The 24186-nt window shown below is 40.8% G+C and overlaps 1 protein-coding gene across 2 annotated transcripts in view; it reads left to right on the forward strand.

The window, feature by feature from the left end:
• The window catches only part of mmaa (metabolism of cobalamin associated A), a 51471-nt gene that overhangs the window by 20219 nt on the left and 7066 nt on the right, over positions 1-24186 (forward strand). Inside the window, exons 3-5 of one of the 2 annotated variants that reach the window (XM_068041385.1) lie at positions 4926-5096; positions 16878-16963; positions 21346-21495. In XM_068041385.1, the coding sequence (XP_067897486.1) occupies positions 4926-5096; positions 16878-16963; positions 21346-21495 (407 nt within the window). The remainder of the gene's footprint in view (positions 1-4925; positions 5097-16877; positions 16964-21345; positions 21496-24186) is intronic. The other variant, XM_068041393.1, reaches the window with a different exon arrangement.

Raw genomic sequence — 24186 nt, forward strand, 5'->3', positions numbered from 1 at the left:
CTGAAGGGTATTGTGTCCATTATTACCTGCTCAGATGATATGACTCAAATCAAGAACTTGTCTGACAATGCACTATACCACAATGTGATAGGATATCTCATGCACCATGCACTTGGGTTACACCATGCATTTTGTCACAAGAGGTTACAGCAAGGTGTTCTGGCGACATGAGAGCAAAGTTGAGTTTATACAATTATCTGAAAACCTTGTCCTTACACCTAGCTGGCCTTTTTATCATACTGTGCATTTCACACAGTAGTTTTGTTATTGTCCAAATCTGATTTTCCCAGAAGCATGTGTCATGACATAACCATAGCTGATGCTCTTCCTGTATTTATAGTATGATAACATTCACACTGAAATATTAATGGTTGACTTAATTGCTTCAGTGAATAGGTAAACGTGACAACCAATTTGCACACAATAAGCTCCCACAAATAGCACTCAAATGAATGACTAATAAATCTTTTCTTGCTGGTGGTGTTGAGAAAGTACACTGGGGAACTGGCTGCTTTTGTTTGAGTCATGTCATGGGATGCTTAATGTTCAACTCAATCACTGAAGGTTGATAGGGCCTTAGATAATGTCTCATCCAAAAGATGATACCTTCAACAATGCAGCAACCTTCAGTACTGCATTGGAGTGTCAGCCTAGATTGTGCACTCAAAGAAAGAAGAATAAACTTGCATTTATAAAGTGCCTTTCACATCCTTGGGATGTTCCAAAATGCCTCATAGCCATTGAAGTACTTTTTGAAATGTAGTCATTGTTGTAATGTAGACAAACATGGCAGCATATATGTGCACAGTAAAGTCTCTTGAACAGTAGTGGGATAAATAACTAGAGAATCTGTTTTAGTGTTTCAGGATTTTGGCCAAGAGGACAATGCTTTGGTCTGTACAGAGGGATGGAAAGATGGGGAATTGTGGAGCAGCATGTCCGTTAAGGGATAAACATTGGACAAAGCGCCTGGAAAACTCCCCTCCTCTGAATAATACCATGGGATCTTTTATGTCTGCCTGAGAAGGCAAATGGGGCCTTAATTTAACATCGCATCTGAAAGATGACATCTGCAAAAATGTAGCATTCTCTTGGTACTGTGCTGAAGTTTTATGCCTAGGTTATGTGTTCAAGTCATGAAGCCAAGCTTAAACTCATAGCTTCCACAGCTAAATGGCCACCACCCACACCAAACTACCACACTGCAGTAAGTAGCACAAATAGTGAAAAAGAGAGGAGCAAATCTGGAAACCAAATTTCAGAGAAATGTAAAAATAATAGAGCAGTCATTGTAGGAGCATTCAATTACCCTATAGACTGGCAAAAAAAACAATAGAAGGCAGTGAGGGTGAAGAAATTCTGAAATGTGTATAGATTTAATTCCTTGATCAGTATGTTTCTAGCCCCGTGAAGAAGGAAACTGTTCTGGGGAATGAAGTAGGGCAAGTGGATTGTGTTGCAGTGGGAGAACATAAAATCAGTTTTCTTTCTTTACGTAAGTGGGGAGCAAACATTATTCACATTACTCTTTTCTGATACTTCAAAGAGATGGCCACTGCATGTATTCACACTCTTTGGGATACTTAATGTGTAACGGGGAAAAGTTCCATAAGTAGAAATGTTATAAAGATCATAATATACTTAAATTTAAAGAAGTTAATGGAAACAAAAGAAAAATCAAAGGTGAAAATACCCAACTGGAAGAGAACCAATTTTGAGATTTGGGCAGGGATCTGGCGTAAGTGGAGTGGAAAGCACAGATTATCTAAGAAAACAGTAAATGAGCAATAACATGCCTTCAAGGTGGAGATAGTTAAGGTGCAAACCAAGAATGTTCCCAAGAGGAGGAAAGATGGGGCATCTGAAGTTAGAGCTCCCAGAATGCCGAAGGAAGTCGAGGTTAAAATAAAACCAAAAATGGTTTGAGATGCCAAGTACAGAATACAATAGAAACAAGCGTCTGGGCAAAATTGAAAAAGGACATAAAGGTAAAGAGAGAGTATGACAAAAGATTAGTGGGTAACATAAAAAGGGAACCCCAAAACCTTTTATAAAAAAACCTTTTATAAACATGTAAAAATATAGTTAAAGGCATGGTTGGGCTGATTAGGGACACAAAGGAAATCTTGTGAAGAGAGGTACTGAATGAATATTGTGCATGTCTTCACAAGAAAAAGCAGATAAAGTTAATGTTGCAGTTGAGGAGGAGAAAGTAGAAATATTGGATAAGTTAAAAACAGAAAGGAGGTGCTAAGTAGTTTGGCTTTACTCAAAGTTAATGAGTCCAGGTGGGATGCATCCTTGATTGCTGAAGGAAACTAGGGTGGAGATAGCAGAAGCTCTGACCACAGTCTTTCAATCCTCCTTCGAAATAGGAGGGGTGCCTGAAGGCTGGAGGATTGTAAACCTTATATGCCTATTCAAAAAAAGGGAGAGGAATAAACCTGGTAACTACAGTCTAATCAGTCTAATGTCAGTGGTGGAAAACTACTAGAGACCATTGTCAAAATTAGTTGTCACTTGGAGGAGCCTAGGCTAATAATGGCCAGCCAGCACAAATTTATTGAAAGATAAATTGTGTCTGACTAACCTGATTAAGTTCTTTGATGAAATAACAGAGAAGGTTGATGAAGGCAATGCAGTAGAAATATATAGATTTTCAAAACACATTTGATAAAGTACCTTTTAACAGATTTATTTGGAAAAATAGAAACACTGGTATTACAGGGACGGTGGCAACTAGGGTATGTAATTGTCTAAGGTTTAGGAGGCAGAGAGTAGAAGTGAACAGATGTTTTTCTGACTAAAGAGAAGTATATAATAGGGTCCCCAAGGGTCGATATTAGGACCATCGATTTCTTTTGTTATATAAATGACCTAGACTTGGGTATAGGGAATACAGTTTTGAAGTTTGCAAATGGTGCAAAACCTGGCAACGTAGTAATTAGTGAGCAGAATATTAGAAGACTTCAGGAGGACGTAGACAGATAGGTGAAATGGGCAGACTCATGGTAGTGCAATTTAATGTGGATAAATGTGAAGTGATGCAGTTTGAGAGAAACAAAATAGATGGACAGTCTGATGTAAATACTATTTTGAGTGGGTGCAAGAGCAGAGGGTCTGAATGGTGCATATTCATAAATCTTTTGAATGTGGTGGGTAAGTTGATAAGACGGTTAAGGAAGCATATGGGATATCTGGCTCAGTAAATAGGGCATTGAATACAAAAACAAGGAAGTCATGCTAAAGTTTTACACATCACTGGATAGGCTTCAGTTGGAATATTGTGCACAATTCAGGGAATTGCACTTTAGGAAAGATATCGAGACCTTGGAACTGGTGAAGAGGTTTACCAGGATGTTACCGTGGATGAGGGACTTCAGTTATGTGGAGAGATTGGAGAAGCTGGGATTGTTCTTTGAGCGCAGTGGTTAGCACCGCAGCCTCACAGCTCCAGCGACCCGGGTTCAATTCTGGGTACTGCCTGTGTGGAGTTTGCAAGTTCTCCCTGTGTCTGCGTGGGTTTTCTCCGGGTGCTCCGTTTTCCTCCCACAAGCCAAAAGACTTGCAGGTTGGTAGGTAAATTGGCCATTATAAATTGCCCCTAGTATAGGTAGGTGGTAGGGAAATATAGGGACAGGTGGGGATGTGCTAGGAATATGGGATTGGTGTAGGATTAGTATAGATGGGTGGTTGATGGTCGGCACAGACTCGGTGGGCTGAAGGGCCTGTTTCAGTGCTGTATCTCTAAAACTAAAACTAAACTAAAGAGAAGGTTAAAAGACACCGAATAGAGGTAATCAAAATAATGAGGGGTTTTGATAAAGAAGTTACTTCCTGTAGCAAGTGGATTGGCAACCAGAGATCATAAATTTAAATAATCAGCAAAAGAGCTAAAGGGGAAATGAGAAGAAATTATTTCACACTGAGCGTTGTTATGATCTGAATGCACTATCTGAAAGGAACTTTCCAGAGGCTTGTATTTGAAGAGAAGTAATTTGCAGGGTTATGGAGAAAAAGCTAGAGTGTGGGACTAAGCTGGGCAGCTTTCAAAGAGTCGGCACAGGCATATCAGGCCGACTGGACGACTTCTGTGTTGTAATATTCTTTGATTCTATTCAATGATTCTTTTCTTTGATAGTTTACTGGTCTGTTAACAATTGTTTGTATGCCCACTTCAGATGCTTATGAGTTTTTGAAATCTGGTTGCCAAGAGATCACACTGAACTATATGTTTTTTCTTGCTGGAATAAACAAATTAGCAGTATTTGAACATTTTTTTTTTCTTTGGCCTCCTTATCTCGAGAGACAATGGGTAAGCGCTTGGAGGTGGTCAGTGGTGTGTGGAGCAGTGCCTGGAGTGGCTATGAAGGCCAATTCTAGAGTGACAGGCTCTTCCACAGGTGCTGCAGAAAAATTTGATTGTCGGGGCTGTTACACAGTTGGCTCTTCCCTTGCGCCTCTGTCTTTTTTCCTACCAACTGCTAAGTCTGTTTGACTCGCCACACTTTAGCCCCGCCTTTATGGCTGTCCGCCAGCTCTGGCGAACGCTGGCAACTGACTCCCACGACTTGTGATCAATGTCACAGGATTTCATGTCGCGTTTGCAGACATCTTTAAAGCGGAGACATGGACGGCCGATGGGTCTGATACCAGTGGCGAGCTCGCTGTACAATGTGTCTTTGGGGATCCTGCCATCTTCCATGCGGCTCACATGGCCAAGCCATCTCAAGGGCCGCTGACTCAGTAGTGTGTATAAGCTGGGGATGTTGGCCGCCTCGAGGACTTCTGTGTTGGAGATACGGTCCTGCCACCTGATGCCATAGAACATTTCAAAATTACAACATTCTTAAAATTGTGTCAAATATAATAGTGCTATATTTCATGAAAGAAATTGACTTTTAATTTTGCTATTTCAATTTCAGGATCACTTTTGGGTGACAAAACACGTATGACTGAACTTTCAAGAGATATGAATGCTTACATCCGTCCATCACCCACTCTGGGTATGTTGGGGGGAGTTACCGGAACCACAAATGAAGCAATTATTTTGTGCGAAGGGGCAGGATATGATCTAGTTCTTGTAGAGACTGTAGGTAAGTTAATGTGTGCACTCGTTTAGAATCATCTTAATTTTGCGCTGAATGGACATAATTTCTAGGGTTATAATCTGAATGATTCATTCTGCATTCAGCTGGCCACTTGCAGTACCACGTTTCTACCACTAAATGTCATTAGAAACATAGAAAATAGGAGCAGGAGTAGGCCATTCGGCCCTTCGAACCTACTCCGCCATTCATTATGATCATGGCTGATCATCCAACTCAGTCGCCTGTTCCCGCTTTCACCCCATACCCTTTGATCTCTTTAGACCCAAGAACTGTATCTAACTCCTTTTTGAAAACATAAAATGTTTTGGCCTCAACTGCTTTCTGTGGTAGCGAATTCCACAGGCTCACCACTCTCTGGGTGAAGAAATTTCTCCTCATCTCAGTCCTGAAAGGTTTACCCCGTATCCTTAGACTATGACCCCTGGTTCTGGACTCCCCCACCATCGGGAACATCGTTCCTGCATCTACCCTGCCAAGTCCTGTTAGAATTTTATAGGTAAAGAATTAGTGTGTTTTGTATTTACAGTGGACCAGATTTGCTGGCTTGAGGCATCTCGTGGCATGCCCTGTTTGGTAGACTTGTTCATGCACATTTAGCTTTATAAAAAAATGCTTGCAAAATTGAACATACGAATTAGGAGCAGGAGTAGGCCACACGGCCCCTTGAGCCTGCTCCGCCATTCAACAAGATCAAGGCTGATCTACTGTAACCTCACTTCCAAATTCCCGCTTACCCCTGATAACCTTTCACCCCTTTGCTTTATCAAGAATCTATCTACCTCTGCCTTAAAAATATTCAAAGACTGCTTCCACTGCCTTTTGAGGAAGAGACTTCCAAAGACTCACGAGCCTCTGTGAAAAAAAAATTCTGCTCATCTCTGTCTTAAGTGGGGGACCCCTTATTTTTGAACAGTGACTCCTAGTTTGAGATTCTACCACAAGAGGAAACATCCTTTTCACATCCACCCTGTCAAGACCCCTCAGGATCTTAATATGTTTCAATCAAGTCTTCTCTTGCTCTTCTAAACTCCAGCGAATACAAGCCTAGACTGTCCAACTTTTCTTCATAAGACAACCCCCGCATTCCAGGTAATAGTCTAGTAAACCTTCTCTGAACTGCTTCCAAAGCAATTACATTTTTCCTTAAATAAGGAGACCAATATTGTACACAGTACTCTAGATGTGGTCTCACCAATGCCCTGTATAACTGCAGCATAACCTCCCTACTTTCGTATTCAATTCCCCTCACAATAAATGATAGCATTCTGTTAGCTTTCCTAATTACTTGCTGTACCTGCATACTAACATTTTGCGATTCATACACGAAGACACCTAGATCCCTCTGCATCTCAGAGCTCTGCAATCTCTTGCCATTTAGATAATATGCTTATTTTTTATTCTTCCAAAATGGACAGTTTCACATTTTCCCACATTATACTCCATTTGCCAGATTTTTGTCCACTCACTTAACCCGTCTATATCCCTTCATAGCCTCCTTATGTCCTCTTCACAACTTACTTTCCTACTAGCACCGATCCCTGTGGCACACCACTTGTTATATCTTGCCAACCAGAAAATGACCCATTTATGTCTACTCTCTGTTTCCTGTTAGCTAGCCCAATCTTCTATCCATGCCAATATGTTATCCCCTACACCATGAGCTTTTATTTTCCGCAATAACCTTTGATGTGGCACCTTATCAAATGCCTTCTGGAAATCTAAGTACAGTACATCCACCGGTTCCCCTTTATCCACAGCACATGTTACTCCTTCAAAGAATTCCAATAAATTGGTTAAACATGATTTCCCTTTCACAAAACCATATTGACTCTGCTTGATTACCTTTAATTTTTCTAAGTGTCCCTACTATAACATCTTTAATAATACCCTCTAATATTTTCCCTAAGGCAGATGTTAAGCTAACTGGCCTGTAGTTTCCTGCTGTCTGTCTCCCTCCCTTTTGAATAAAGGAGTTACATTTGCTATTTTCCAATCTAATGGAACCGTCCCTAAATCAATGGAATTTTGGAAAATTAAAACCAATGCATCAACTATCTCACTAGCCACTTCTTTTTACACCTTAGGATGAAGTCCATCAGGATCCGGGGACTTGTCAGCCCGTGGTTCCAACAATTTGCTCAGTACCATGTGCCTGGTGATTGTAATTTTCTTGAGTTCCTCCCTCCCTTCCATTTCCTGATTTATAGCTATTTCCGTGATGTTACGTGTGACCTGTACAGTGAAGACCAATGCAAAATACCTGTTAATTCATCTGCCATCTCCTTATTTTCCATTATTAATTTCCCAGGCTCACTTTCGATAGGACCAATACTCACTTTGATAACTCTTTTCTTTTAAATGTCTATAGAAACTCTTACTATCTGTCTTTATATTTCTAGCTAGATTTCTCCCATACTCTAATTTTACCTTCCTTATCAATCTTTTAGTCATTCTTTGCTGTTTTTTATATTCTGTCCAATCTTCTGACCTGCCTCCCATCTTTGCGCAATTCTAGGCTTTTTCTTTAAGTTTGATACTATCTTTAACTGTTGTAGTTAACCACGGATGGCGGGTCCTCCCCTTGGGATTTTTCTTCTTCGTTGAAATGTATCTATTCTGTGTATTCTGAAATATCCACTTAAATCTCTGCCACTGCATCTCTATTGACCTATCCCTTAACCTAATTTGCCAGTTCACTTTAGCTAGCTCTGCTTTCAATCCCTCATAATTGCCCTTATTTAAGTTTAAAATGCTAGTCTTAGACCCACTCCTCTCTCTCAAACTGAATGTAAAATTCAATCATATTATGATTGCTGCTACCTAGGGATGCCTTCACTTTGAGGTCATCAATTAATCCTATCTCGTTGCCTAATACCAAGTCTAGTATATCCTGTCTGGTTGGCTCCAGAACGTACTGTTCTAAGAAACTATCCAGAAAACATTTAATGAGCTCCTCATCTAGGCTACCTTTGTCCATCTGATTTTTTTCAGTCTATGTAGATTAAAACCCCCCATGATTATCGCCATACCTTTCTGACATTATTTCTTCCTTTATACCCCGTCGTACCATGTGGTTACTGTTAGGTGCCTGTACACCACTCCCACAAGTGACTTCTTGCCTTTATCATTTCTCATCTCTACCCAAACCACTTCTGCATCCTCGTCTCCTGAACTTGGGTCATCCCTCTCTATTGTGCCAATACCATCATTAATTAACAGAGCCACCCCTCCACCTTTCCTAGATTCTTGTCCTTTCTAAATGTCATATACCCTTCATTATTCAGGTCCCAATTTATGTCATCCTGCAGCCATGTCTCTGTAATGGCTATCAGATCATATTTATTTCTATTTGTGCTATCAGTTCATTTGTTTTGTTTCAAAAGCTACGTGTATTCAGATATAGAGCCTGTAGTTTTGTCCTTTTTTATTATTTTTGTAACGTCTAGCCTTATCTGCTCATTTTTCTTAGATTTATACTCTGTCCCTTTATGTCATGGTCTGTTTATCATTTCCCATATTAATACCTTTCTCTCTTGCTTTGTCTCTACTCTTTGATTTATCACATCTTCCCAAATTTGATCCCTTACCCCCACTATTTTGTTTAAAACCCTGTCTACTTCCCTAGTTATGCAGCTTGCTGGAACACTGGTCCCAGCACAGTTCAGGTGTAGACAGTCCCAATGGTACAGCCCCCACTTTCTCCAGTACTGATGCCAGTGCCCCACGAACCAGAACCCACTTCTGCCACACCAGTCTTTGAGCCATGCATTCATTTCTCTAATCTTATTTGACCTCTGCCAATTTGCACATGGATTGCTGGAACTGTGCAGCGAGGGCATCAGGGCATCTGGGATTTTGGTAAATGTTGGGACAACAGTGTATCTGCTTAATGATATTTAAGGATTGATAAATAAACAGTAACGACTGAGAAAGAGGGTGTATTAGAGTGGGTCAAGTCAATGTCAAATTAGGTATAGAAAGAGAAATAAGGAGCTGGAAAGGAATATTTGACAGAGAAAGAGATGGAAAGGAGCAGTAAAACAAAAATTAAAATTTTACATTTTTAAAATGTAAAACAATTCACATCTTGAAGGAATGAGACTATTTTTTAATTGTTTACTTATGTGCACAAGAGGTTGGTTGACAATCATTCACAATTATAACATATAGTCATTTGGTAGTACAGAACTTGAATATTGCTGAAAATAGAGACATTTTGTCAAAGCTTTTTGTCTTGCATTAATCAGGACAATTGACAAGAATACCAATGTAAGGTAAACAACAAACTTATACTAACAAAATAAGTGACAGCCATTCGCTGGTTCGTCCCTCAGGGCAATGCCTTGACCAATCAAAGTCATGCTGTCTGGTTTAAATTTCAAACAAAGCTTGACAGTTAACTGTCAGTCACCGTAAACTGGTGCACTCTCCATGGCAATGCCTCTACCAGTCAGAGTCCACTTGCGAACCAATGAGCACTCTTTTTTCATACAGTATAAATTTGTTTCCCTTACATTGATGTTTTTGTGAATTGTCCCGATGAGTGCAAGATGAAAAGCTTCGACAAAATGCCTCTATTTTAGACAATTATAACATAGTTAATAGGGTATTTACAATTTAAATGACAAAAGTTACTTTCTGTCACAAGTTTAACGGGCAATTAATATGAAAATACAGCAACTTCCTGAAAGGGTAGGTTAAGTGCGAGATACTATTTTCTTGAAACTGATGTGAGCAGAGCAAACTGGCCAGCAACTTATGGCGATTTGCAATCATACGGTATCTCTTCCTCGCCTCAAGTTGCTGATTGATTTGCTCATTAATAGTGTGGGTTGTTCAGACGCTGTTATATCGAAGGAAAAATTTTGATGAAAAAATGTCATTTCCAGGTTTAGGTTTAAACTGAAAACCAATGAGAAATTAACATTTAGACAGGAATTGTCAAACGACTTTTTTTGTCAGATAAACACTGGAGGCAAATATTTAGTTTTGCTTCTGGCAATATTTAAAAATAGCCGAATCAAATAAAATACCATGTGCCTTTCAGCAACTTTCAAACTGTATGTTTGAATGCTCATTAACTGCATGGGGCTAGGTGCACAATCTACGTAATGAGCATTTAAATCACGCAACCTATAACCTTGTAATTATTAATAAACTTCATTTATACACCAAGTTGGAGATTTTACTGTTTGCAGTTGCGGGATGAAAGCCGAAGACTGCAGAGGTCTATACGCAACAGATCATAGATTCAAACAGGACTGAAGGAGGCTACTAGGCCCATTGTGGCAGTGCCGGTGCTTTGAAAGAGCTATCCAATTAGTCCCACTCTCCTGCTCTATCTCTGTGCCCTGCAATTTTTCACCTTTCAAGTATTTATCCAATTCCCTTTTGAAAGTTACAATTGAATTTGCTTCCAATACTCTTTCAGACAGTGTATTCTAGCTCCATAACAACTGTTCTGGTTTTTGTCAATTACCTTAGATCTGTGTCTTCTGGTGACTAACCCTTCTGCCAGTGGAAACATTTCTCCCTATTTACTCTCATCCATGCATTTGTTACCTCTAGACTTGACTATTCCAGTGCACTTCTGGCCAGTCTCCCATGTTCTACCATCTGTAAACCTGAGGCCATCCAAAACTCTACTGGTCATGTCCTAACTCGCAACAACTCCTGTTCATCCATTCTGATTTGAAGTTTTGGCATACGACTATCTGTCTTGAGAGGACAGCAGATCGGGTGCTGTTATTAACACTGTTATTGATTATGTATCGACGGCAGCAATTTGAAATCACGTTTTAAAAACATTTTGCTATAAACAAAGGCTAAAATTTGGTCAAAAATCAGAATCAAAAATGGAAAAAATATAGAAATTGGAAACTCAAACTTTTAGTAATTGCACAAAATTAGGATAGCAGAAACTTGTCTGTTTTGCTTCTGGTAGAAATAGGGCATTTTGTCTTAGCTGCATTGCTTGTCATGTTACCTTTGATGAATGTGACAAGTAATCTTGCGGGCCCAGGTATTTGTTAGCCCTTTGACTGACATAAACCAATTTTTATACAATGAGTAATGGCATTTTCCTGATGCGATACTTCCCATATATTTCATCTGTTACAGTATTGTCACTGCAAGAATAATGCTGCAGTCTACTGAAAAACTCAAAGAAAAACAGGCAAATAAACTTTTACAACAATAGAAACCTGCCTTAGAATCCCACACAGATACAAGTGAGGTGACATTTAACATTTCAGTGGTTGTTTTTAACAATTGGTTTCTGAATTATAACATATATATATATTGTATGAAAGGAATAATGTGTCTCCCTTGTGTTTGGGATTCTTTGTGTACTCCAATATCAAATTACAAAGTAGTATAATGTCTTGGATGAGTCATATGACACTGTCACTTCAGCTATCCTCTTTAGCTTCTGCCAGGAATGTAATACCTTACATTTCCCAAATTAATCTCCTTTGTGAATGCTTACTCAAACTGAAACCAAAGGTGCTGCAGCCTTGATGTTCTGGTTGGCTCTGAAATAAATTTGAACTTCTGTCTCTGGTCCATCGCCAAAACTGCCAATTTCTAGCAGAAGATGCTGGAAATACTCAGCAGGCCAGGTAACATCTGTGGAGAGAGAAATAGAGTTGAAGTTTCAGATCGATGACCTTTCAGCTATTTACTTGATATGAAGCTTTCTCCATTGATATTAGTTCATCGTAGAAAGAAGAAAGAAAGAACTTGCATTTATCTAGCCCCTTTCACTACCTTTGGCTGTGAAACACTTTGGGCATCCTATCAAGTACTTCTGAAGTATAGTTATTGTAACGTGGGGACTGTTACAGGCAATTTGCACACTTCAAAAGTGAAGTACTGCCTCGGTTCTGCACTGTAATAGTGACCTGGATTATGTACTCAAGTCTTGGAGAGGAGCTTGAACTCATGACCACCTGATTTAGTTGTGTGAGTGCTACTACTGAGCCAAGGCTGACATCTTGGGCAGGATTTTCCCTGTGGGGGCAGGAAATGGAAGTCGGGACTGTTTCTGTGTCCCGAACCTGCCCCAGGTGGGCAAAAAATTATCGGCCGCCAATGATGGAGTGATGGAAATCGAGAATGTGCGAGAGGTCAGAGTTGGAGGAGCGCAGCGATCTTGGAGACTTGTAGGGCTGGAGGATGTTACAGAGATGGGGTGAAGCCATGGAGAGATTTTAAAACAAAGATGAGAATTTTAAAATCAAAGCCTTGCCGGACTGAGCACTAAACAATAGTACTTGTTATATCACCGTGCTCTTATAAAACCTCCAACTCATCAGAAGCAATGCCACTTAAGAGCTATAGTATATATAAACACCTGTATTTTCTATGATGTATGGTCAAGTGAAGCATTTGGTTTCTCTCTCACTATTCTCCTTGTGTTGTTTCTCACTGTCTCTCTTCTGCTTTTTCATTTTTTTTTCATTCTGTTTGGGAGGTGAAGTATAGTACTGAAGAGAGCTCCTGAGGATTGCAAACTGCATTTTCTAATGGTGGATGTGAGAAGAATGCAGTCTGCTGCACCCAGCAGCTTCCTTTCTATTCTTCTCTTTTGTCCCCTCCCCCATTTCCCCCCTCCCCCATTTACCTCTCGCTATTCCCTCGCTCTACACAATCATTTACTCCTTTTCCTTCACTTATGTTTCCCACCATCCCCTCACTCCCCTTCCTCTTTGCACAACCCACTCACCCTTGCATCCTCCCCCTAACTCCACATTCTCCTGAGGATAGGTAGACTAAGGCTCATTTCCACTCGCCCCTCTATACCCTTTTCCTCCAGCCTCCATAAAAATCATAGGAACTGGGATACAGCTTGAGTGGGACTAGGATTGGGCAGCTGAGGGAGTGAAGGCTTCTGGGTAGGTAGAGTCTTGAGCAAGGCTGGGTGAGAAGGAGCAAAGATGGGTGGAGACACCAGGCAGGATGGAGATAGGTAAGCATTGCCAACAGCAAAGGAGGAAGAGCGGCTTGGCCTTAACTAACATTTTTTTAAAAACTGACTCACAGAGGACTTTGCCCAGTATTCTTCGGGGGAGCAATTTGTTTGATTAGCCCAGCGGCGCTACGCAGACTTGTCAATTCCCGGGGCAGGCAGCGCCAAGGGCTGTGCAGGGAATCAATACAAGCCTGCATAACACTGCTGCGCTACATGAACAAATTTCTCCCCCTTAGTGTTCAAAGTAAGTAGGTTTTATTTCTTCCCATTTTTGTTTATTTTAGCCATTTCTAGTCATTTAACCTTTTTTTAAACTGTTTGAAAATAGTTGCTCTCATTACTGAAACAAAAATTGGTACAGGTTTTGAATTGCAGAGTTGCAATCTTTGTTTTTTTTTGTATAAAATGTTAGAGTAAACCTGACATCGATTCTTGATTGGTAATCATAAAATTGTTCAATTGAACCATACAATAATTTTATGTTTTACAAGTTATGTAACTTAAATCATTAAAGAAAATAGTCAAATATTCAGGAAGACGAAAACCTACCAACAACAACTTGTACTTCTATAATGTAATAAAACGGCCCAAGGCGCTTCACAGGAGCAATATAAAGCAACGCATGACGCCGAGCCACAAAAAGAAATAGTAGGTCAGATGACCAAAAGTGGGAGGTTTTAAGGAGTGTCTTAAAGGAGGAAAGTGAGGTGAAGAGGCAGAGATGTGTAGAGGGTATTCCAGAGCATGGGGCCTAGGCAATCGAAGGCAAGCTACCAATGGTGGAGCAATTAAAATTAGGGATGTACAATAGGTCAGAATTAGAAGAGCTTAGATATCTTGGAGGGTTTGTGGGGCTGGAGGAGCTTACAAAGGTAGGGAGCGGGGAGGCCATGGAGGGATTTTAAAACAAGGATGAAATTTTAAACTCGACGTTGCTTGACCGGGAGCCATTCTAGGTCAGTGAGCATAGGAGTGATAGGGGAATGGGATTTGATGCGAGTTGAGGCACGGATAGCAGAGTTTTAGTTGACCTCAAGTTTATGGAGAGTATGTGGGAGACCAGCCAGGAGTGCATTGAATAGTCAAGTCTAGAGGTAACGGAGGAATGAATGAGGGTTTTAGCAGCAGATGAGGTGAGATGGTTGAAGTTGGGCGATGTTACCGAGGTGGAAATAGGTGGTCTTAGTGATGACACCAATATGAGGTCAGAAGCTCATCTTGGTCCAACTTGGCACGAAAGTTGCTAACAGACTGGGTTAATCTCAGACTATTGCCAGGGAGAGGGATGGGCTTGGTAACTAGGGAATAGAATTTGGAGCGGGCACTGAAAACAATGGCTTCAGTCTTCCCAATATTGGAGGAAATTTCTGCTGATTCAGTACTGGGGATAAGCAGTCTAATAATTTAGCAACAGTGGAGGAGCTGAGAGAAGTGGTGGTGAGGTAAAGCTGAGTTCACTGTGCTTTCGGATGATGTTGCTGAGAGGCAGCATGTAGAAGAGGAATAGGAGGACGCCAAGGATAAATCCATGGGGGACACCAGAGGTAACGGAGCGGGAGTAGGAAGAGAAGATGTTGCAAATTATTCTCTGGCTACGATTAGAGAGATAAGAATGGAACCAGGTGAGTGCAATCTCACCCAGCTGGACAACAGTGGAGAGGCGTTGGAGGATGATGGTGTGATCAACCATGTTAAAGGCTGCAGACAAGTCGAGAAGGATGAGGAGGGAGAGTTTACCTGTGTCGCAATCACAGGATGTCATTTCTAACTTTGATAAGAGCTGTTTCAGTACTGTGGCAGAGGCGGAACCCTGATTGGATGGATTCAATTGTGGAGTTCTGGGAAAGATGACAACATACTCAAAGACTTTGGAGAGGAAAGGGAGGCTGGAGATGGGACGATAGTTTGAAACGTAGGTGGGGTCAAGGGTTTTTTTTGAGGAGAGAGGTGATGACGGCAGATTTAAAGGAGAGTGGGACAACACCTGAAGAGAAAGAGGCATTTATAATAACAGCTAACATGGGGACCAGGAGGGGAAGTTGGATGATCAGTTTAGTGGGAATAGGATCAAGGGAACAGGGGGTGGGTCTCATGGACAAGATGAGCTCAGAGAGGGCATGAGGGGAGATAGGAGAGAAATAGAGAAAGATGCGAGTTCAGGACTAGGGCGGGGAGAGCACAATAGAAAGTCTGGCCAGGTGGGCAAGTGGAAGGGAGGGACGTAGCAGCGGTAGGTGATCAGATGGTCTTGATGTTAGTGACAAAGAAGTCCATGAGCACCTTGCACTTATTATTGGAGGGGAGGGGAGGGGAGAAGGGTTTAAGATGACGCTTTGCAGTAGAGAAAAGAAGCCAGGTGATATCTTTGCATTCCAGGATGACCCTGGAATAGTGAACAGTCTTAGCAGACAAAAGTAGGGACTGATAGTGTTTTAAGTGATCCAGGCCAGATCTGGCAGTGGATGGGTAAACAAGTTGTCCACCATATCCTTTCAAGTCTGCATCCTGTGGACTTAAGGGAGGGGAGATGAGGGCCGTATCAGGGGAACATTAAGGGTGAGAGTGACTAATTTTATTGAGGACTAGGGCATCAAAGGTGGAGGTGAGGGTGCAGTTGAGCAAATCAGTAGCTGCAAAAATGTTAGTGGCGAATGGAGAGCCAAAGGCTAGATAGTTGGGATTTTAAAAGTGCAGTTATAAGTGAATAGGGGGATAGTTTTTTTCAGGGATGGATACCGAATGAGGTTGGGTCAGGGCGTGGGTGTAGAGTGATACAAGGAAGTGAACCTAGATGGCCTTATCTGTAATTGATACGATGGGATGAACAAGACCACATGAGATGGCAAGGTTGAGGGTGTAACTGTGAGTATGGTTTGGGGAGTTCACATACAGGGCGAGATCTAGGGAGGATAAGATGGCAGTAAATTCGGAGGAGAGAGAACAAGAGGAGTTGAGATGGAGATTGAAATCACCGAGGGATGAGAAGTGTTTGGTGCAGAGGCTGAGAGAGGAAAGAAGTGACTATATCTCAGTGATAATATTTTTATTGTACTTGGGAGGGTGGTAGAGAACGATGATCTTGAAAGAGGTGAGGGGAGGGGACAAGGTGAGCTCGAAGGACGAGAAAGTGCCTGAGGAATAGGAGATCAGGCCAAGATGTGATCTGGTGACAAGTGCCACATCGCCACCGTGACAGTCTTGGTGAGGCAAGTGGTGAAACATGTCACCACCCCTCAGCCAGGTTTTGTTAAGGCCATGATGTCGATGCAATCATCCACAGTAAGTTCATGGATGGCAAGGGAATGGACATTCTGGAGGGAGATGCATAGATCGGTGGTGAGAGCTGATCTGCTGGCAGAGTCCACAGGGTCAGCAGTGGGAGGGGTGAGTTGGACAGGAAGAAGATTGGCAAGATTAGCCCCCAGCGGGAACATTGGGTGGGAAGGTCAACGAGAGAGTGGGGTGGGGGTTTTGGTGTTGCTGCTCATAATGAGCCAGCGCCAAATGCCTCGATGAGCTTGTTAGACAAGCCTGTCAAAGGAATGCGAAATTTTTATTTTTGCAGCCAGTAGAAATTAGCATTTTCCCAGTTTTAGCTTCATTAAATCTGGTTTGAGAATTTTTATTCACATGTTTTACCTGTTGTTCATTTTTGAAACTAGTAATCTAATCTAAATCCTTAATCATATTTTATAGTGATCTCACTGGTTGATACTTTGTTTCCAACTGTCTAATATAGTTTTTCTGGAGCATATTCAATGAAACAATGTAAGTGTGTTGTGTGTTCTTTGCAGGTGTGGGCCAGTCTGAGTTTGCAGTAGCAGACATGGTGGATATGCTTATATTATTAATTCCACCAGCAGGAGGAGATGAATTGCAGGTGAGATGGAAGCTGCTTAATGGTTGTTTTAATGCATTACTCCTTGATTCGTGGAATTTAGAACTAACAGAAACAAAATATATGGGGTCCCTTTTAATTTAGAGTAAATAATTATCTTCAACAAAATAATTTCATGTGGTTTGGGTTCTTTCCATTTCAAGGGGGGGATAATCTTGAGCTGCAGAACTGAATTGCGGGATTGTGTTGAAAGCTGAGACACGATCAAAAGGTAAGTACAAATGAGGAAGGGAATTCAGCTTATCTTAGGATCTTTCTGGATGGATGATCTGTCTCCCCATTGTAACATCTACATTTTTCTTAAATTATTCCACCTCCACTCTTCACCCAGAACAAACATTTCATTTTCACATCACTCGTGTGAAGAACTTCTAGACATATGTTCTGAATGTACCTTTTGCTATCCTGAACTTGTATCCCCTTGAACTACCCATCACAATTGAGTTAAAATTTATCTTCTAAATTTATCTTTTGCGCACTGTATACTCTTGGTAATTAAATCATTATTTTACATAGTTTTGAAGTAAGACTACCTGTTTCTGCTTTAATAAGCTTTTGATAAATGGGCATCATGTTAGACTGTATCCAGTCTACTGATATCAATGTTACATTCATTGACTGCATAATGACTGTAGGTGCCTGACAAATATCCTCCCTTGCCTTTCTCAGAACCCTTGTAGATTTGGAGCACTTCTAGCTTATTTAGGAATTCCATGTCATTTGATATCAAAGTAATAATTCTACTTCCTGTGACTTAGGGCATGTTGCTCCTGTGCTCTATTGCGAATACTTGGAGGAAATAATCATTCAGATATTAACTGTTATGCTCTTCCTCTGTTTTAGCCCTGTTTGCACCTTTTATATTTCTTGCCCCTTTTCAATTGTTGTCTTGCTGTTACAAGTACTGAAAAAGACTCGGGTTACTGTTATATTTTACCTCTCTAGTTATGCTCTTTTTCTAAGTTTCTCCTTGCCTCTCTGACCACCCATTAATATATTTCTGTAAGTTCCTGTATTCATTCTACAAAGCCCCTTTTATCATTCTCCCTGTGTGGGTTTTCTTATTTCAATTTTTTATTTATTTAATCACTTACTCAGTCTGGATACTGATTCTAGATATATATTTATCCTGAATGCCTTTAAAGATGCTTCCCTTGTCCCCTACTGATTTTAAAAAAATCCTTTCAATCAACTTGCTTAAATAGGCTCCTCCTTTTTGAAATTAGCTTTTTAAAAATGATAAAAATTATATGCATATTGTAACATACACCACTGTACAACTTGTCCTGGATGAAAGAGCATGCAAAGCAGAAAGCAGCCTCCTTGAAGAATTAAAAAAAAGCTTTGCAATTGCGAAGATTTGGATGTTAGTTCAGTTTAGTTTAGAGATACAGCACTGAAACAGGCCCTTCGGCCCACCGAGTCTGTGCCGACCATCAACCACCCATTTATACTAATCCTACACTAATCCCATATTCCTACCACATCCCCACCTGTCCCAAATTTCCCTACCACCTACCTATACTAGGGGCAATTTATAATGGCCAATTTACCTACCAACCTGCAAGTCTTTTGGATGTATTGAACATAATATTGCATAGCTATCCTATTTTGATTTTTCTTTAAACGTTATGCCCTCTTCTCTTAGAAGCACTTATTCCTGTAGGTGTATGGTTTTATGCATATCAACAGCACTCTTAATACATGTTCAAAGAATTTAGGTAATGTATATGAAAGGTTATTTGACCACAGGGATGTCACAGCTAAGCACGATCTTGTAATCACCCAACTTTCACAGAGGCACACTTTTCAGTAAGAGTTACTGTATGCTGGTCAGGAGAGGGGACTACGATTACTTTCCCCATCCCTAGTCAAGGGATACCAAGGCTAATTATAGTGCCTTCACTGCTGTTCTAGCTAAGATCAACCTACTCAGCACAGATTGTGAATCAAGCCTGCACTATTCTGGTTGGTGTGATTTAGAACTACATCAGGTGAACCATTTGGAAAGGTGTTGGCATTTTTTTTTGTGGAATTGATTTTTGAGAATTTTTAAAGTTTTTTTTATTTCGAGCATTGCTGAAAACAGACATTTTGTCGAAGCTTTTCGTCTTGCACTCATCAGGACAATTCGCAAGAATATCAATGTAAAGGAAAGCAACAATTTTATACCGTATGAGAAGAGAGTGCTGATTGGTTGGCAAGTGGATTCTGATTGGTAAAGGTGTTGCCATGGAGAATGCACCAGTTTATGGTGACTGACAGTTAACTGCCAAGTTTTATTTGAAATTTAAACCAGGTAGCTTGACTCTGATTGGTCAAGGCATTGTCCTGAGGAATGAGCCAGTGAATGGCTGTCACTTATTTTGTTTAGTTGAAACATGTGCAATGTGTGTGAGTACATGTTCTTTCTGTCTGCAAAGAACAGGGCCCTGTGTCTTAATATATGTAGCTTCCAGTACGCGCAACTGCACCATACTGCGAGCCCAACTGACGATCTTAAATTGGTTGTCCGTGTAATTCTTAACACACGGAGGATTCACTGGCTCATTTCTCAGGGCAATGCCTTGACCAATCACATTCAAGCTGCCTGGTTTAAATTTTAAACACAGCTTGTTAGTTTACTGTCAGTCACCATAAACTGGTGCATTCTCCATGGCAAATAACGCTTTATTTCAGTAAAAGTTAGTAGCGATTACTTAGTGAATTGCTTTAATTAAATCTTATCCAAGTCTAATTGTACTATACCATAGTACTTGCCCAATTATATAATGGGTTCAAATTGACCTTATTGATTTAATCTAATAAAATGCTTACTCTGTAAGCACAATTTAGTAACAAGTATGCATATTTTTGATTAAATTGATTCAGCACTAGGGTGTTATTGATGTAAAGTTTTTAAAAAAAGGTAATATCCATTAAATTGTCCGTTTAAATTCTTGTTGCTAAAAAAGGGTTTCTGCACCAAATTAGAAAATGCACTTTGGATAGTTACAGATGTTTCCCTGAAATCCGGGGGAGTTTTGCAATTCAGAGGTATCTTGGAAACATGAATTTTTTTTTTCTGTCAATATTGCTAAACATGCCAAATTTGTACTTGACAGATTTGACAGATGTGTCACTAACGTGTTAGTCCTTTTTTAAATTATCATTGTAAATTTAGAAATTGGGAATATGATGAATAAACTCTTCCTAAATACACATTATCCAAAATATCTCATACAAAATTAATTGGGTATTAAGTTGACATGCAATAAGGCACTCTGAGAAATTTTCCAAAAATGTAAGCCATTTAATTGGGTCAAACAATTTATTACAGTTGTATTTAGGAAATATTACTTTCCTGAATGATACCTTTAACTGAGATCCCAACATTTGCCTAATGTTCATACCCATTAGTTATTATTGGAAAAATGGCCGACTGTTTGGGATTTAATAAGTGTCTATCGGGAAGGAATAGAAAGAGCATATGGTGGCAGAACCAACCCTGCCCAGTAGAAGCACACCTGTCAGCCAGTTACACAGCAGTGTTGATGGCAGCTATGGAACAGTCCATAGCCAAGACATTGCATGCCTCATGGCCTCCTGAAAGAGAAATTGGGAAATTCGGGTGCAGCAGGGGAAGAAAGGAAGGAAAATATCTAAATTTTAATTCAAAATCTCCAGAAGGTTTATACATTACATATATGGCGTAGAGATAGATGATCAGTCATGATTTTTTTAATGGCGGAGCAGGCTCGATGGGCCGGATGGCCTACTCCTGCTCCTATTTCCTATGATCCTATTTGGCATAGCTTCAGAGAGCCTCGGCTCTTGCTTGGTTGCATGTCATTAAGCAATGCTTAACATTTTCTGACAAATTGGAGTTTAAAGAGGCTACTTAGCTGATCTCAATTGAGGTGATGGGGAACATTAGAATTGACGTTAGTTCCCAGGTTGGAGAGAAGGAAATTGGGCAGATTTCCCATTAATTGTTGCAATCCAGGAAGTTTGTGTGTATATATATTTTATATATATATATACTATATCAGGTAAGTGGGTATGTTCTCCAAAGTATGAAGCATGCATAGCTTATAAATTATTAATTTCAAAACTTGTTCTGATCAGGCTCAGGCTCCAAATGTGATGCCTCCTCTTGTTGAGTAGCCTGCCAATTCCCACTGGCCAGGCTTACAAATGAATAATAGCCGAGAATGTCTGGTACATGTGGACCATACTCCAGCAAGCTTTCAGTTCCTTTGAGGCAGGGATAAAATTAATGAAGCAAGAAAAGGGCTGGGCCTTAAAAATATCACAACTTCCCCTGTATGGAAGTTCATTATACTAAGGTTCCAAAATAATTCAGTGTATTTTTTGTTCCTTAGGGAATTAAACGTGGTATAATAGAGATGACAGATTTAGTTGTTATAACCAAAGCTGATGGAGACCTCCTTGTTCCTGCAAGAAAGATACAAGCTGAATACGCAAGTGCTCTGAGGTTGCTTCGTAATCAGTCAAAGAACTGGAAACCAAAGGTTGTATATAAGTACGAACTATGCAAATTTTAGTTTAGTTTAGTTTAGAGATCTTCCTAAACCTGCTCTTGTTCCACCTTAATATTTTTACTGGCAGAAATACAGAATATTTGTGTCATGAAATAGCAGCTACCATATACGTATTTAATTTTCTTTAGTTGGTTGTTCCTTACTAAAAGGCACATTTTACCCTCACTTTAAGGCTTCTGTGCTCCACAGCATTTTCTCTCAAGAGGCTAGGCAGACCACTTTTATCAAACCTCTGCAAATGTAAAGTCTGACACTTTATTTTATTTTTAACTAAATTGGGAAGCCCTCTTCAAAATTATCAAAATTGGTGCATGTTGTGATCATCAGCTTGTCATTTGTTAAGAAATTGAACATATTCCATATTTTGGACACAAGAACTGACTCGTGCTCTGCACTCGCACACTTCTCCCCCTCATTTCATGGGTTCACTCAATTAGGCAGATACATCCAAACATTCAACTCCTGATTCTGCGGTAGAAAAATTATTTTCTAATGCCACATTCCAAGCTTGCACAGACCTCATTAAAACTATTAACATATTTATTCCCATATTGGATACCCTGTGGTCCTTTGCAGTGTAGCTCCTTATTCAGTAAGTACATGTTTAAAACATGCTCCAAGATCTCCATGCTGTTTTGTTTTTATTCGTTCATGGGATGTAGGCGTCACTGGCCAGGCCAGCATTTATTGCCCATCCCTAATTGCCCTTGAGAAGGTGGTGGTGAGCTGCCTTCTTGAACCGCTGCAGTCCATGTTTGCTGTAAGAACAGCAATAATTGAAACTGGCACTGCCTGAATTTGCAAGTTGGATTTTTCCTGCTGTTTGGGAGCAGCCATACTGAAGTTTTTCCATTACTGTTAGTGCAATTATTTTCTGGTGTTTGCATTTTTTCTGTAATTTAGGACTCCTTTGACACACACTTTGCAATAGTGTCCTTTCTGCCACTAGCTGTCAATCTCAGCTGCAGCCACACTGCTCTGCATGGCACTTAATTGAGCCTACCAGTGACTGACTTGGATTTGGAAGAGGAAGAGGCATTCTGGTGGAGGGAGGAGTGGCAGATATACTTGCACGTTAGGCTTCTGGCACTCACCCATAGTCACCCCATGCAGAACTACTTTGGCATGTCTGAAAAGATCTGTCCTCACCATTTCTGCTTCAGCAGGGAGGTTGTCTTCTGGTGACTGAGTGCAGTTTTGGTCTCCACATTAAAGAAAGCTTATACTTGCATTGGCGGCAGTTCAGCGAAAGTTCACTAGATTGGTCCCTGGGATGAGGGGGTTGTCCTGTGATAAGAGACTAAATTGGGCCTGTATTCTCTGGAGTTTAGAAGAATGAGAGGTGATCTCATTGAAACAAATAAGATTCTAAAGGGGCTGGATAGGGTAGACACTGAGAGATTCTTTCCACCGGTCGACGGATCTATAACAGGGGGGCACAGTCTCAGGATAAGGGGCCAATCATTTAGGACTGAGATGAGGAGAAATTACTTCACTCAAAGAGTTGTGAATCTTTGGAATTCTCTACCCCAGAGGGTTGTGGATGCTCCATCGTTGAATACATTTAAGGCTGGGATAGACAGATTTTTGGTCTCTTGGGTATGGCGAATGGGTGGGAAAGTGGAGTTAAATCCTAAGAGCAGCCATGATTGTTTTGAATGGTGGAGCAGGCTCTATGGGCCATATGGTCTACTCCTGCTCCTATTTCTTGTGTTCTTGTGACTGTCCATAGTCACCACTGCATTGAACTTTTACAACACAAGATCTTCACAGTGTAATAGCAGGTATGGTGACAAGCTGCGGGTCCTCAGTGGGGTCTTGTGACCAGCCTTGGCGAGTCCCCTTTTTGGTCCTGCTGCTAGTCTTAGCAGCTTGGCATGGACACTGGCTTGCTGCTCCTGCCCCTTACCTTTTCTGCAATTCTCTGAGGGAAGCAGCTGGGAGGCACAAATGATTCATCACCTCATTCATCATTTTCTGCCCAGCAGTCAGCTGCCCCTTGCAGATGATCAAGGATCCATATGGAGATGGACATGTGATGCTAATAAGTAATGTAAAACTGCTATCCGATTTCTCTGAAACAATTACTCCTGCATCTTGAGCCTCCTTTGGATTGGAGCCCCAGTTCTGAATAGTGGTTGGTACAGTGGACATCCAAAACTGCATCTGCACTTAAGCCTTCACTTCGCAGGCCTCCCTACAGGTTACACTGGAGTTATCATTCACTCCACAGTGCACCGCAGGTTCATGAATCTGTCCTACAGACAAGTTAGAGTGGCAATGCTGTAGGCTCTCCACTATTCAATGCAAGGAGTATTGAAGATTTCGATGAAGTGTTGTGCTAATTAATCAGTTCAGTCAGTAAGCAGCACCTGAGAGTTCCCCAGCAGCCACCCTCCTGCCCCAGCTCTCCCTTCCTCTTGTTCATCTGCACTGACTGCTCCTTAACCACTTGGTGCTTCATTAGGTGCTCATTCTTGACAGCCCCAACTAATATTGCCATTGTGGATGTTTGGTACTTCTGCAGTCTGAAATGCATGACAGGTGCTCGTGATGGGGCTGCTTCATGTTTCTTCATAGTCCCAGCGGCAATATCTTGAAAGCCACCTACACAAAGTGAAAGGGAACATGTTAGGTGGGTAATTACACTTAATGCTGTGC

This window comes from Heterodontus francisci, chromosome 1 (genome assembly GCF_036365525.1).
Source record: "Heterodontus francisci isolate sHetFra1 chromosome 1, sHetFra1.hap1, whole genome shotgun sequence".
Lineage (NCBI taxonomy): Eukaryota > Metazoa > Chordata > Chondrichthyes > Heterodontiformes > Heterodontidae > Heterodontus > Heterodontus francisci.